At 42.2% G+C, this 15,419-nt stretch overlaps 1 protein-coding gene and 1 long non-coding RNA gene across 2 annotated transcripts; both read left to right on the top strand.

Moving 5' to 3' along the window:
* The first annotated feature begins 394 nt into the window (after nt 1-394).
* On the top strand, nt 395-6,218 carry LOC110534022 (LRRN4 C-terminal-like protein). The gene is made up of 2 exons (XM_021618653.2): nt 395-549; nt 4,860-6,218. The coding sequence occupies exon 2, from the start codon at nt 4,865-4,867 to the stop codon at nt 5,609-5,611; it is 747 nt and encodes a 248-aa protein (XP_021474328.1). The 5' UTR covers nt 395-549; nt 4,860-4,864; the 3' UTR covers nt 5,612-6,218.
* Nucleotides 6,219-8,671: 2,453 nt separating this feature from the next.
* On the top strand, nt 8,672-11,083 carry LOC118936697. The gene is made up of 4 exons (XR_005053676.1): nt 8,672-9,088; nt 9,193-9,289; nt 9,838-10,041; nt 10,635-11,083. It is a non-coding gene; the product is annotated as an uncharacterized LOC118936697 (long non-coding RNA).
* The last annotated feature ends 4,336 nt before the right edge of the window (nt 11,084-15,419 follow it).

Raw genomic sequence — 15,419 nt, 5'->3', positions numbered from 1 at the left:
GGGTGAGAAGGAGAGGTGAACCATTGAGGGGAAGGGTTCGGTAGCACTGACGCGTGTCTGAGGGTGAGAGATGTGTGTGAATCACCCTGGGCAACAGACAGAATCACCCCCAACCATTCACTGGGCTCCAGCCGTGACAGGCAGAAAGAGCACTATTAATGAACAGGGCCTGCTCTGAAAAAAAACTGCACATGCCAATGGAATGTAATAGGAGTTAATCTGGCAGTTACCTCACATACAGGGGCAGCAAGCGAGAGGCACACACACACACACACACACACACACACACATATTGCCAAACCCCCATGGAACAGAGAGAGAGGTGCAGCGGGAAGAGAGGGATAGCGATAGAGTAAACGGGGGGGGGGTAGAGAAAGCAGGGAAGGGTGGATGGGGGAGGGAGAAAAGAAGGAGGTGATTGTTGGGGAGTTAGGAAGAATGTATAAAACGAGGGCCAGAGAGAGGGGGAGAGAGTGAATGAACAGAAAGAGAGCGAAGAAACATTGGTGGCAAGATTTCGAAAGCAATAAAGGACTATCGAAAAATCAGGTGAACTGATATTTTTATGAATATGAATCTAAAATTATTGTCTAGTCCTTATTCTATGTGAATTACTAAAGAAAACATTTCTACAATGTTTTGAAGTCTATTGACACACATCTAACTCTGTAACTACTGGCATACAGTTGGGTTGGGTCGGGTTGTCTCGCTCTCACTGTTAGTGTAGTTCTACTGAACCTTACCTATGGTTGTTTGGTGTGTGCTGCTTGCTGTTAGATTAGTATGTTTATTAATCCATACTTGTTTATTTAGGGAATCAGTCAGGTAGATATATTTGTATAGAATCATGGGGAGATTGCACTGGCAGCTCTGCTGTAAGTGGGAGCAGCTGACAGGGCTGTTCTGTGTGCTAGATGTGTAAAGCCTGGCTCGAACCCACCGAACCCACTGTATTCCTCAGTGCTTCACAATGTTCCCAAAATGTTCAACATAAAAGGGCAACTGTGTGGGCAGAACTTTTGTACAGTACGGTCATACTGTATGATGAATATTAAACTAAAGCATCATGAATAACATAAAACTTGATGTTACAATTTCTACATTCATGGAGGCTGGGGATTCATTGTGGGATTGGGTCTGTTTTTTTACATTACAAAGCTTTAGGTTTCAGATTAGCATTTTAAATCCCAAATGATGGTGGTGCCAGTAACCACGTTCACGTTTTAGCAGACAATCTTATCTAGAAGAATTAGGTTTAAGTGCCTTGCTCAAGGGCACAGACAGATTTTGCAACTTGCCAGCTTGGGGATTCGAACCAGCTACCTTTTGGTTACTTGCCCAACTCTCTTAACTGCTATGCTACCAACCGCCCTGTGTCAATCTACGCTGGTCTGATTTATAAAAAGGGTTGAGGGAAATAAATTATCATGTGCGATATCCCATACAGCATGTGAAATCAAGCATTATTCACAAATGTAAGAATAACAACACATTTGGAATATATACAGAACCAGACAAAAGTCTGGACACACCTACTCATTCATGGGATTTTTCTTAATTTTTTACAATTTTCTACACTGTAGAATAATAGTGAAGGCATCAAAACTATGAAATAACACATATGGAATCACGTAGTAACCCAAAAAGTGTTAAACAAATCAAAATATATTTTAGATTTGAGATTATCCAAAGTAGCCACCCTTTGCCTTGATTACAGCTCTCAACCAGCTTCATGAGGTAGTCACCTGAAATGTATTTCAATTAACAGGTGTGCCTTATTAAAAGTACATTTTGTGGAATTTCTTTCCTTCTTAATGCATTTGAGCCAATCAGTTGTGTTGTGTCAAGGTAGGGGTGGTATACAGAAGAGAGCCCTGTTTGAAAGAAAGACCAAGTCCATATTTTTGCAAGAACAGCTCAAATAAGCAAAGAGAAACGACTGTCTCTCATTACTTTAAAACATGAAAGTCAGTCAATCCGGAAAATGTTAAGAACTTTGAAAGTTTCTTCAAGTGCAGTCACACAAAAAAAATCAAGCTCTATGATGAAACTGAAAGACCCAGAGTTACCTCTGCAGCAGAGAACAAATTCATTAGAGTTACCAGAAATTGCAGCACGAATAAATGCTTCACAGAGTTCAAGTAACAGACACGTCTCAACATCAACTGTTTAGAGGAGACTATGTGAATCAGGCCTTCGTGGTCGAATTGCTGCAAAGAAACCACTGCTAAAGGACACCAGTAAGAAGAAGAGACTTGCTTGGGCCAAGAAACATGAGCAACAGACATTAGACCAGTGGAAATCTGTCCTGTAGTCTGATGAGTCCAAGTTTGAGATTTTTGGTTCCAACCGCCGTGTCTTTGTGAGACGCAGAGTAGGTGAACGGATGATCTTTGCATGTGTGCTTCCCACCGAAAAGCATGGAGGAGGAGGTGTGACGGTGTGAGGGTGCTTTGCTGGTGACACTGTATGTGATTTATTTAGAATTCAAGACACACTTAACTAGCATGGCTAGCACAGCATTCTGCAGCGATATGCCATCTCATCTGGTTTGTGCTTAGTGGGACTATCGTTTGTTTTTCAACAGGACAATGACCTAACACACCTCCAGAATGTTTAACGGCTATTTGACCAAGAAGGAGAGTGATGGGGTGCTGCATCAGACACCGTGGCCTCCACAATCACCCAACTTCAACCCAATTGATGGCTTGGAATGAGTTTAGACCACAGAGTGAAGGAAAAGCAGCCAACAAGTGCTCAGTATACAGTTGAAGTCGGAAGTTTACATACACTTAGGTTGGAGTCATTAAAACTCATTTTTAAACCACTCCACAAATTTCTTGTTAACAAACTATAACTTTGGCAAGTCGGTTAAGACATCTACTTTGTGCATGACACAAGTAATTTTTCCAATAATTGTTTACAGACAGATTATTTCACTTATAATTCACAGTATCACAATTCCACTGGGTCGGAAGTGAACATACACAAAGTTGACTGTGCCTTTAAACAGCTTGGAAAATTCCCGAAAAGGATGTCATGGATTTAGAAGCTTCTGATAGGCTAATTGACATCATTTGAGTCAATTGGAGGTGTACCTGTGGATGTATTTCAAGGCCTACCTTCAAACGCAGTGCCTCTTTGCTTGACATCATGGGAAAATCAAAACAAATAAGACAAGACCTTAGAAAAAAAATTGTAGACCTCCACAAGTCTGGTTCATCCTTCTGAGCAATTTCCAAACGCCTGAAGGTACCACATTTATCTGTACAAACAATAATACGCAAGTATAAACACCATGGGACCACGGAGCCGTCATACTGCTCAGGAAGTAGACGTGTTCTGTCTCCTAAAGATGAACGTACTTTGGTGCGAAAAGTGCAAATCAATCCCAGAACAACAGAAAAGGACCTTGTGAAGATACTGGAGGAAACAGGTACAAAAGTATCAATAGCCACAGTAAAACGAGTCCTACATCGACATAACCTGAAAGGCCGCTCAGCAAGGAAGAAGCCACTGCTCCAAAACCGCCATAAAAAGCCAGACTACAGGTTTGCAATTGCACATGGGGACAAAGATCGTACTTTTTGGTGAAATGTCCTCTGGTCTGATGAAACAAAAATAGAACTGTTTGGCCATAATGACCATCATTATGATTGGAGGAAAAATGGGGATGCTTGCAAGCCAAAGAACGCCATCCCAACCGTGAAGCACGGGGGTGGCAGCATCATGTTATGGGGGTGCTTTGCAGCAGGAGGGACTGGTGCACTTCACAAAATAGGTGGCATCATGATGAGGGAAAATTAGGTGGATATATTAAAGCAACATCTCAAGACATCAATCAGGAAGTTAAAGCTTGGTCGCAAATGGGTGTTCCAAATGGACAATGAACCCAAGCATACATCCAAAGTTGTGGAAAATGGCTTAAGGACAACAAAGTCAAGATATTGGAGTGGCCATCACAAAGCCCTGAGTCAGGCCTACAAACCTGACTCAGTTACACCAGCTCTGTTAGGAGGAAAGGGCCAAAATTCACCCAACTTATTGTGGGAAGCTTGTGGATGGCTACCAGAAATGTTTGACACAAGTTAAATATTTTAAAGGTAATGCTACCAAATACTAATTGAGTGTATGTAAACTTTTGACCCACTGGGAATGTGATGAAAGAAATAAAAGCTGAAAGAAATCATTCTCATCTATTATTCTGACATTTCACATTCTTAAAATAAAGTGATGATCCTAACTGACTTAAGACAGGGAATTTTTACTAGGATTAAATATCAGGAATTGTGAAAAACAGAGTTTAAATGTGTTTGGCTAAGGTGTATGTAATGTATGTATGTATGTATGTAATGTTCCGACTTCAACTGTATGTGGGAACTCCTTCAATACTGTTGGAAAAGCATTCCATGTGAAGCTGGTTGAGAGAATGGCTAGAGTGTGCAAAGCTGTTATCAAGGCAAAGGGTGGCTACTTTGAAAAATATTAAATATATATATATATATATTTTTTTTTTTTTGTTTTTTTTTTGGTAACTACATGATTCCATATGTGATATTTTATAGTTTTGATGTCTTCATTATTATTCTGCAATGTATAATTTTTTTTTAAATAAAGAAAAACCCTTGAATGAGTAGGTGTGTCCAAACTTTTTACTCGTACAGGCAGTTAACCCACTGTTCCTAGGCCGTCATTGAAAATAAGAATTTGTTCTTAACTGACTTGCCTAGTTAAATAAAGGTAAAAATTAAAATAAATAAAAAATACATACAAATGAAATGTCTCCATCCGAATACCTTTCATAAGCAGATCCTTTGTCAAAACCTCTCTAATGGAGTGTTATTTTCTATCGTCTTCAGATACCATGTCCGCCAATAAGGATTGTCCACCTCTACTGATAATCCTCTTACTGGCCCTTCTTAATGGCTCCTCCTCCTTTGCCGCACCTTCAGACGTCTCATGGACCAACCACACAGCCACCCTGCCTCTGAGGCCAAACGGAGACATGTACGACCTGTTGCAGCTCCACTCAGATGACTACTACGATACGTTTACTGATCTACCCAGTCACCCCCCACCTGCCCCCTCACAGGGCACTAATCCTCAACCCTGTGACTATGACCCCTGCCGGGAGCTACAGCCTCCCTGTGCCCAGCTGGCAGCCTCCAGCGGCTGCCTGTGTCCGGGGGTGAGTGGGCCCCATGCGGCCCCAGAGGCCCCCTACCTGAAGAGACTGTCTATGGACGGTTCAGGAGTTGTGGTTCAGTGGTGTGCACCCTTTTCTTTCGTGACCCATTATGAGGTGGTGGTGGGTGCGCTGGAGCCCTTGCTGTTTGGTGTAGACCAGAGGAGTGGTACTGTGAGGGGGATGGGGCAGGGGGCAGAGGTGTGTGTGGTGGCGGTGAATTATGCAGGAGTCAGTGAGCGTCAGGAGGGGTCCTGTACGATGTACGAGCCCCCTGGGGACAGCAGTGTGGCCCTCAAAGCTGGGCTGATCGGAGGGGCCCTGGGGCTCCTGTTGCTCCTCTCACTGGCTGTCCTGCTCTGGAGGCACAGGGCTCGGAGAAAAGCAGATGCCAGGATCACCCAGGCCACAGAGGAAACACTATGAGAGGACTGAGGGGAGGCTATGGTAGAGGTTGACTCAGGGGTGGCTATCTAGGGCTGAGAATAGAGACATTTTATTCCTACTCTTATGGTTAAAAATAAAAGCTATGCAGTGTCACACCAAGTTAAACAGATATTTAGGAGACCACATGATCTCTCGTAACCAGTTACGAGTTACCAGCAGATGTCTTGATAATAGAACAATGCAGTGAGTCAGTGGTTCCTCCTGGGCCACATGCAATTGCTTTGGAGTTGTTATAAGACTGTTTTGATATTTCTATATGATCAGTCCATAAATAATCTAGACCTACATGCAAAAGTACCTCTCGCGCTTTTGACAATGATTTCACATGAGGCCTATTTCACAAATACTTAGGCTCATAAATAAACATGTTTTTCTTTCAATTATTTAACTACCTACATCATGTTATTTCAAGTTATCCATTTGGAGAGCAACATCACCTTGAATTTTAGAACTCCTTTAGGTATTCGAAAATGATCTATATAAAACATTGAATTCAGCCTTTACTACTCAAGCCCATAGAATGGCATTGAATAACACATTCATGAATGTTAAAAAATACAGTAAAAAAATATATTATAAAGAATAAGGTTTTGAAGTGTCTGTCCTATATCTAGGAGATATAAGAAAGCTCAGGAAATACACTACATGGTCAAACGTATGTGGGCACTCAATCAATCAGTCAATGAATCAAAAGTATTTATAAAGCCCTTTTTACATCAGCAGATGTCACAAAGTGCTATACAGAAACCCAGCCTAAAACCCCAAACAGCAAGCAATGCAGATGTAGAAGCACTGTGGCTGGGAAAAACTCCCTAGAAAGGCAGAAACCTAGGGAAAAATCTAGAGAGGAACCAGGCTATGGGGGTGGCCAGTCATCTTCTGACTGTGCCTGGTGGAGATTATAAGAGTACATGGCCATTTGAGGCCAGAATGTTCAAACATTCATAGATGACCAGCAGGGTCAAATAATAATCACAGTGGTTGTAGAGGGTGCTGAGTAAATGTCAGTTGAGACAACTGTACAACTGTACAATCATCAAGATTAATTGTCAGATCCAACAGCAGATTTCTTTGTTTCTTGGGACCTAGAACTAGCATCTCTGTTTTGTCCGAGTTTAAAAGCAAAACATTTGCCGCCATCCACTTCCTCATGTCTGAAACACAGGCTTCCAGGGTAGACAATTTTAGGGTTTCACCATGTTTCATCGAAATGTGCAGCTGTGTGTCGTCCGCATAGCAGTGAAAGTTGACATTGTGTTTCCGAATGAACTCACCAAGAGGTAGATAAATAGCGAAAACAATAGTGGTCCTAAAACGGAACCTTGAGGAACGCTGAAACTTACCATTGATTTGTCAGGGGACAAACCATCCACAGAGACAAACTGATATCTTTCAGACAGAGGCAAGAACATGTCCGTGTAGATCACTTAAGGTTTCTAATCTCTCCAAAAGAATGTGGTGATCGATGGTGTCAATAGCGGCATTAAGGTGCAGAGCCTTGGTCTGGCGCCATTAAAAGGTAATTTACCACCTTCACGAGTGCAGTCTCGGTGCTATGATGGGGTCTAAAACCAGACTGAAGCATTTCGCATATACATTATTTGTCTTCAGGAAGTTGAGTTGCTGCACAACAGCTTGTTCAAAACATTTTGAGAGCAATGGGAGATTTGAATAGGCCGATAGCGTTTTACATTTTCCAGGTCAAGGTTTGGCTTTTTCAAGAAAGGCTTTATTACTGATACATTTAGTGAGTTTGGTACACATCCGTTGGATGTGTTATTATGTTCAACATAGGAGGGCCAAGCACAGGAAGTATCAAAAATTAATTTAGGATTGTTCTTATTCTCCTCAATTAGGTTGGAAACATAGGATGATCGAGCAGCAGTGAGGGCTCTTCGATATTACACAGTACAGTCTTACAAGCTAGTCGGAAGACATCCAGTTTGGTGGCGCGCCATTTCCTTTCCAATTTTCTGGAAGCTTGCTTCAGGGCTCGGTATTTTCTGTATACCAGGAAAGCAAATGTTTTGTGACAAATATTTTTTGTTCTTAGGGGATCGACTGCATCTAGGGTAAATTAAGATCCTCAGTTAGGTGGTTAACCGATTTTTGTACTCAGACGTCCTTGGGGATTAGGATATTGAATTTGAATTGAATATTTTTCAATTTGTAATGCAGAAATTTTATCATTAAATTCCTAAATTGAACTTGAATGATTTGAAACTGAATTGAATGAATATTGCATTCAGATGAAAAATTATATTTTAATTCAATATTCAAATTCAATATTTATATATTCAGTTTCAATATGGTAGATATCACAGTCATTTTCTGGGATATCAAGTTTACAAACTATTATTTCAAGTTGACCAAAGTTTTATAATTTCTCAGATCCATTCAGATCCAGTTTTCAAATATAGTTTTCAAATTCAGTTTCTAAATTCAGTTTCTAAATTCATATTCAAAACTGCTCACAACATCTGGGTACTTGGACAGCCAGGAAAAGTGGAAGAACAATGATAAATCTTACTCCCTTCCAACAATGATAAATCCAATTCCCGCCACTCGGGCTCCCGAGTGCCACAGCGGTCATGAGCTGACCAGACCGGGCACGTCGCGTGCGCCAGCGTCGCAAAATAAATGTAGAAATCCATGTTCATCTCCAAAATGGGAGATGGGAGAGGCAGGACTTTAAGCGCGATCTGCGTCAGAAATAGAAAGGAGTTCAATTTTACATGCTGACCAGACCGGATGCGTCGCTTGAAAATACATTTAGAAATCCATGTTATTCAATTATTGCACACACACTGCTCGCGATGCCATGTCTGCGATGCCAAGGGCTAACACGGAACCCAAACCGGCTGCGCGAGTGCGCCATCGTGCATACATTTATTTTGTCCCCCTACACCAAACGCGATCACGACACACAGGTTAAATATCAAAACAAACTCTGAACCAATGACATTAATTTGGGGACAGGTTGAAAAGCATTTAACATGTATGGCAATTTAGCTAGTTGGCTTGCACTTGCTAGCTAATTTGTCCTATTTAGCTAGCTTGCTGTTGCTAGCTAATTTGTCCTGCGATATAAACATTGAGTTGTTATTTTACTTGAACTGCACAAGGTCCTCTACTCCGACAAATTCATTCACACATAAAACGGCCTACCGAATCATTTCTATTCATCTCTCCTTGTTCCAGGCTTTTTCATCGTTGAAGTCATATGGTGATTGCATCTAAACTTTCATAGTATTACCACGACGCCCGGCAAAACAGTTCGTCTTTCAATCCCCCACGTGGGTATAGCCAATGAGGAGATGGCACGTGGGTACCTGCTTCTATAAACTAATGAGGAGATGGGAGAGGCAGGACTTTCAACACGATCTGCGCCAGAAATAGAAAGGACTTCTATTTTAGCCCTTGGCATGCAGACGCTTGTTGGTGCACGTGAGCAGTGTGGGTGCAATAATTGAATAACATGGATTTCTAAATGTATTTTCACACGACGCATCCGGTCTGGTCAGCATGTAAAATTGAACTCCTTTCTATTTCTGACGCAGATCGCGCTTAAAGTCCTGCCTCTCCCATCTCCCATTTTATGTTGCATTTTATTTCATCAGAGGAACCAAAACGGCACAAAACAGGCTTCTTATGAAGGTATGTAACTAGCTGTGCTAGCAACTGTTCACCCCATACCATGGCCTGGTTAGCCATATCTAGATGTTGAGATGTATTAACATGCGGCCATAAAGTAACATATGAACACTGTTTTTTTGCAACCAGTCTGTGCCCTGCCTCCTAGAGTTTGTTTAACAGACAAATAAAGATACACACTCCAACTCAGTTTAAAGTGGGGAAAAGTAGTACATAAAAATGTGACATCCTCCAACAGCTACGTCATTTGGGCAGCTGTAAAGACCAATAAGCTTGACATTTTGCTGTAACTTGTTAAATAATAGTCAGATGAATCTAACCAAGCCAACCCCCCTATGTATGTTAATTTGGTTGCTGATCCAGCCTCTCCAACTAGTGTGTGTGTGTGTGTGTGTGTGTGTGTGTGTGTGTGTGTGTGTGTGTGTGTGTGTGTGTGTGTGTGTGTGTGTGTGTGTGTGTGTGTGTGTGTGTGTGTGTGTGTGTGTGCGTGCGTGCGTGCGTACATAAAATATTATAATTATATATATTTTTATTATTCTCCTTCACCACAGCTGCAGATGTAAAGGACACATTTTGCATCATGATGAATCTACAGCAGGCAAGTCAAGTAGTCTGCCGACGGTCAGGCGCAGAGGCTGATGCTGCTTCCACTCTACGATGGGTGCACTTCACCCATCTTGGACTTCCTGGGGGACACTTTTAGACCATGGTAAAGCTAGGACAATATGGCCACCCCATCTCCAACTACAAGACCAGTAAGTGTTCCTTGTCAAAAATCCCAAGGTTTACACAAATGTCTCAATCCATTCCAAGGGGACCAAATAACCAAGCAGCTGAACAGCCAGTCATTCCTCATCCTCTGCTTCCACCTTGTGGTGCATTTATTTATATATCATTTATGTTGCTTCACAATAAGATTGACAAGCTAAGATGGAGGCTTTGAGTTATGATTTCATTAAAGCTGAGATGTGCAAAAGGTGAAACCAGCATCACTGGTTGCTTCAGGTGCATTTCTTATTGTTATGTTCATCAAACAGAGGAGAGGAGCATCCAGCGTTGTGGTAAAACAAAAGTTGTAGTATGTACTCTGCTGTTCTATCAATGTGCAATGATGTCGAGGGGGGGGGGGGGGGGGGAACAGGGTTTCGTTGTTTAAAGTAACATCTTTGTTATAATATCGCAAACGGAAATGGCAGTTTCACACCACAACTTATTTAAATCCGACCCTTGAAGTCCTATAAGAATTTATTGACCAACACTGATTTAGATCATGTGATTAAACTATTGTTATAAGATGCCTTTAGAAAAAAAAGTATTTGACACAAACATAATTTGTTTTGCTTTTCAGGAACATGATAAAATGCACAATGACTCCAGAAGACCCCCCCCCCCCCCCCCCCCCCCCCCTCCCCACCCACCCTCAGTGCGACCATCAGTCCAAGCCCCAATGGACCAGGCACAAAGTCGGTCAAGTCCCGATGGAGAGACACCCCAGTCCTCCAGAAGGAGATTCCATCCCAGTGGGACTAATCAGGCAAAGAAGGAGGTATATGCCAAAGTTCTTGCTTACCTACGTGAACCAGCACCCACAGCCACAGAGTCTGATCCATCTGCAGTTTTTGGGATGCTACCAAGACTTCACTTGATGGCCAAAAGTGGACATCCAGCAACTGCTGCTAAAGTATCTTTTTCAAGATTTAAACAGTGAGTGAGAATTGAGAGAGCAGAGATATTGCAATGGTGAATTATGTTTGTATGTATTCATTGTGCATACATTATTAAATCGATTAACCTACAGTTCTGACTCATTACGCTATACTTTTTTATTTGAATGATAATGGATAAGTAACAATAAAATAAAGCATGAGATGGAATTCAATAGATAATCAATATAGGCTACAAAAAGTTGACATGCTAGTTTCTGAAACAATTAGGGCTACAGCAAGATGGTGTTAAAGTGTGACAATGATTATCGGAAAAGGTTCCACTGCCAGCTGACTGCACCCTCAGGTGAGTTGAGGTAGTCCTTGTTCTCATCTCTGAAATTCTTGGCTTCACTGGTGTGGTTATTGCTGGAACCTACCCTGATATCCAGCATGGACTCTGTAGGAGCCTTGGAGTGCCATTGGCTGGCACCACCACTCCACTGCCCACTTCTGCCCTGTACAACTGGAGGTGAGTTCAAATCCAATTATTTGTGGATTTTGATGTGTGCTTGGGGTTATTATCTTGCTGGAAGATCCACTTGTGTCCAAGTTTCAGCCTCGGCAGAGGCAACCAGATTGTTGGCTAAAATATCCAGGTACTGGGGAAAGTTTGAGGGTGTACGATGTTGTAATTGTGATGGCAACCACGTTCCCAATTCCCCAGAGTGTCCGGTTAGGGTAAAGGAGTATGAAGTGGCAAGGGTCAGGGCTGTACAGCAGGCCTCCTACACAGAGGCACGTGAAATAGTTGGAGTGAGTGGAGCTGAAGATATGGCTGTGGATGCTTCGCTGACTGTGGAGATTCAGTGTTGCTCAACAGTTGAGGGAAACTTATATGCTGATTGTGAAGAAGGTGGATGTTATGGTGCTTATTGCGCATGTGATTAATTGTACTGCACAAAGGAACAAAAAGTCTAAGAAACTGGACATAATAGTATCTGCTGCTCAAAGGTTTTGGCGTTTCCAGGACTTCACTGCCGAAACATGGCAAAGAATACTGTCTGAAGATGCTCTTCTTTCTCAGGTCCCAGAGCCTGTAGGGATGGGCGTTGGCAGTTGAATCTGAATAAAGGAGTACATTGGATTTAATTATTTGGGCTGGTATACAGCCAAAACAGTAGCTGGGGGCCAGGGTTGGGGAGTAACTGATTACATGTAAGGGATTACAAAAACCGGTAAATGTAATCCTTTACCTTACCAACAAAAATATTGTAAACCAATTACAGATACTTTTGAAAACCTGGATTACTTCGAGGATTACTTTTAAATTCAGAAAGGATGTTTGTGAAAAAACATATTTGACACTTCTGTTTTTTTTCAACATTGAAAAAAGGGGCAAATGTAAGTTTGTTCCACGTGATAGTGTCTGACCCCAAGACAGAGACCACTATGATGACACAACAAATGTGTTTGATGGATCGCGGGAAAAGAGCAGGAAGAGGCTTTTGTAGGCTACAGACCAAGGTACGTCTTCCAATTGTGCGTCTGCTGTCGGCATCCAAAGATTATCACATTTCAATAAACCCCTGGAGGTAAGGATGAGAGCATTGTACTCTACGGCGATACGGATATCACTTATTGATATCTACATAGAGCATTGATGTGACTCACACTGCTGCTCTCTCATTTAGCTATTTGCGCCTTACGGGTTGTTGTGGATGGCTGTTTAGGACTCGAAATGTGTATTTGAACTCAATGGTTATATTCAAGAAGTTTAAGCTGCCTATCAATCATTGTTTTTGAAACTAGTGGACAGCCAGTGAAAAATGCGCTCTTGCAACAACTGTATAGTGCGGATCCCAGCCTGTGGAATAAAAGTGGGGCTTTTATTGCGCAATCTAATTCATACTGATATTTTTTTTTATCCATAGGCCTAATGGACATGCTCAAACTCGCACACTTTTGAGAGACTTAAAGGGGCAATCTGCAGTTGCTCCATCCATTTTTGGACTTATAAATGATATATATTAATGTAAAGATAATTTAATTATATTATATGTAGTAGAAAGCAATGGGTTGGAAGAAGCCTACACAACCAACACATAAAGTAAAATTTAACATCCATATGACCAGCTATGTAAACTTTATCCTGTAATAGATGTTGTTCAATTGGTAACAAATATTTTTGTCTTCTGACACGCTGCCCAAACCGGACGCGTGCGCGAGCATTGCAAAATAAATGTACACATACATGTTATTCAATCATTGCACCCACACTGCTCGTGCACGCCAACGAGCATCTGCGTTGCCAAGCGCTAAAATAGAAGTTGCTTCTATTTGTGACGCAGAATGAGATGCAAAGTCCTGCCTCTCCCATCTCCTCATTGGCTTTTAGAAGCATATATCCACGTACCATCTCCTCAGTGGTTATACCCATGTGGGTGATTGAAAGATGAACTGAGGTCGGTTGTGGTAATACACCTTATTATGAAAGTTAGTTGCCAATCGCCATATAAAGTCCAAAGAAGAAGCCTGGAAGGAGGAGAGATGACTAGACATGATTCGGTTGACCGTTTTTATGTGTGGATTAGTTGTTGGAGTAGAGGACCTTGTGCATTTCAGGTAAAATAACAACTCAATGTTTATATCCCAGGACAAATTAGCTAGAAACTGCAAGCTAGCTAGCTAAATTGCCATAAATGTTTCATGCTTTTCGACCTGTCCCCAAATTAATATAATTGGTTCAGAGTTTGTTTTTGATATTTCAACCTGCATGTCGTGATCGTGTTTGGTGTGGGGGGACAATCAATTCGCGCATGATGCCGCACGGTTCGGGCATGGTGTAATGCCTCTTAAAAGGGAAAGTAATCTAAAAGTAACAAGGTAATCAGATTACGTTACTGAGTTTGGGTAATCCAAACGTTACATTACCGATTACAATTTTGGACAGGTAACTAATAACTAACGGGTTACATTTAGAAAGTAACTTATCCAACCCTGGTGGCGGCATGCATCTATAGCATTTGTTTGCCGACCGCAATAATATGAAAAAAGAAGACCCCGTACAGTAGGTGGCGGCAATACACCAATAGGTGTTGTCTGTCATAAAACTTTAAAGAAGAAGAAACTTGCCAGAAGTAAACAGTTACAGTAGTAACTAGAATGCAAGGCTGAATCAATCAAATTGTATTGGTCACATACACATGGTTAGCAGATGTTATTGCGAGTGTAGCGAAATGCTTGTGCTTCTAGTTCCGACCATGCAGTAATATCTAACAAGAAATCTAACAATTTCACAACAACTACCTTTTACACACAAGTGTTAAGGAATGATTAAGAATATGTACATATATGGATGTGCGATGGCCGAACGGCAAAGGCAAGATGCAGTAGATGGTATAGAGTACAGTATATACATATGAGATGAGTAATGTAGGGTATGTAAACATTATATAAAGTGGCATCGTTTAAGTGATACGTTTCTTACATCCAATTATTAAAGTGGCTAGAGATTGAGTCTGTACGTTGGCAGCAGCCACTCAATGTTAGTGATGGCTGTTTAACAGTCTGATGGCCTTGAGATAGAAGCTGTTTTTCAGTCTCTCGGTCCCAGCTTTGATGCACCTGTACTGACCTCGCCTTCTGGATGGTAGAGGGGTGAACAGGCAGTGGCTCGGCTGGTTGTTGTCCTTGATGATCTTGGCCTTACTGTGACATCGGGTGGTGTAGGTGTCCTGGAGGGCAGGTAGTTTGCCCCCGGTGATGCATTGTGCAGACCTCACTACCCTCTGGAGAGCCTTACAGTTGTGGGCGGAGCAGTTGCCGTACCAGGCGGTGATACAGCCCAACAGGATGCTCTCGATTGTGCAAAGTTTGAGTGTTTTTGGTGACAAGCCACATTTCTTCAGCCTCTTGAGGTTGAAGAGGCTCTGTTGCGCCTTCTTTACCATACTGTCTCTATGGGTGGACCATTTCAGTTTGTCCGTGATGTGTACGCCGAGGAACTTAATTTTCCACCTTCTCCACTACTGTCCTGTAGATGTGGATAGGGGGGTGCTCCCTCTGCTATTACCTGAAGTCCACGATCATCTCTTTTGTTTTGTTGACGTTGAGTGTGAGATTATTTTCCTGACACCACACTCTGAGGGCCCTCACCACCTCCCTGTAGGCCGTCTCTTCGTTGTTGGTAATCAAGCCTACCACTGTAGTATCGTCTGCAAACTTGATGATTGAGTTGGAGACACGCAGTCATGGGTGAACAGGGAGTACAGGAGAGGGCTTAGTGTGGGGCCCCAGTGTTGAGGATCAGCGGGGTGGAGATGTTGTTTCCTACCCTCACCACATGGGGGGCGGCCCATCAGAAAGTCCAGGACCCAGTTGCACAGGGCAGGGTCGAGACCCAGGGTCTCGAGCTTAATGATGAGTTTGGAGGGTACTCTGGAGCAAGACATTGGTGCCACGACGGGGCTGGTTTTCTTTTTGTAATC

The sequence above is a fragment of the Oncorhynchus mykiss genome, chromosome 10 (assembly GCF_013265735.2).
Source record: "Oncorhynchus mykiss isolate Arlee chromosome 10, USDA_OmykA_1.1, whole genome shotgun sequence".
Taxonomy (NCBI): domain Eukaryota; kingdom Metazoa; phylum Chordata; class Actinopteri; order Salmoniformes; family Salmonidae; genus Oncorhynchus; species Oncorhynchus mykiss.
The sequence above is the reverse complement of the archived record's forward strand: the minus strand, read 5'-3'. Positions and strand labels throughout refer to the sequence as shown.

Excerpts from the sequence above, each read along its gene's own strand:
- LOC110534022 (XM_021618653.2), top strand. The coding sequence starts at position 4,865 with ATGTCCGCCAATAAGGATTGTCCACCTCTACTGATAATCCTCTTACTG.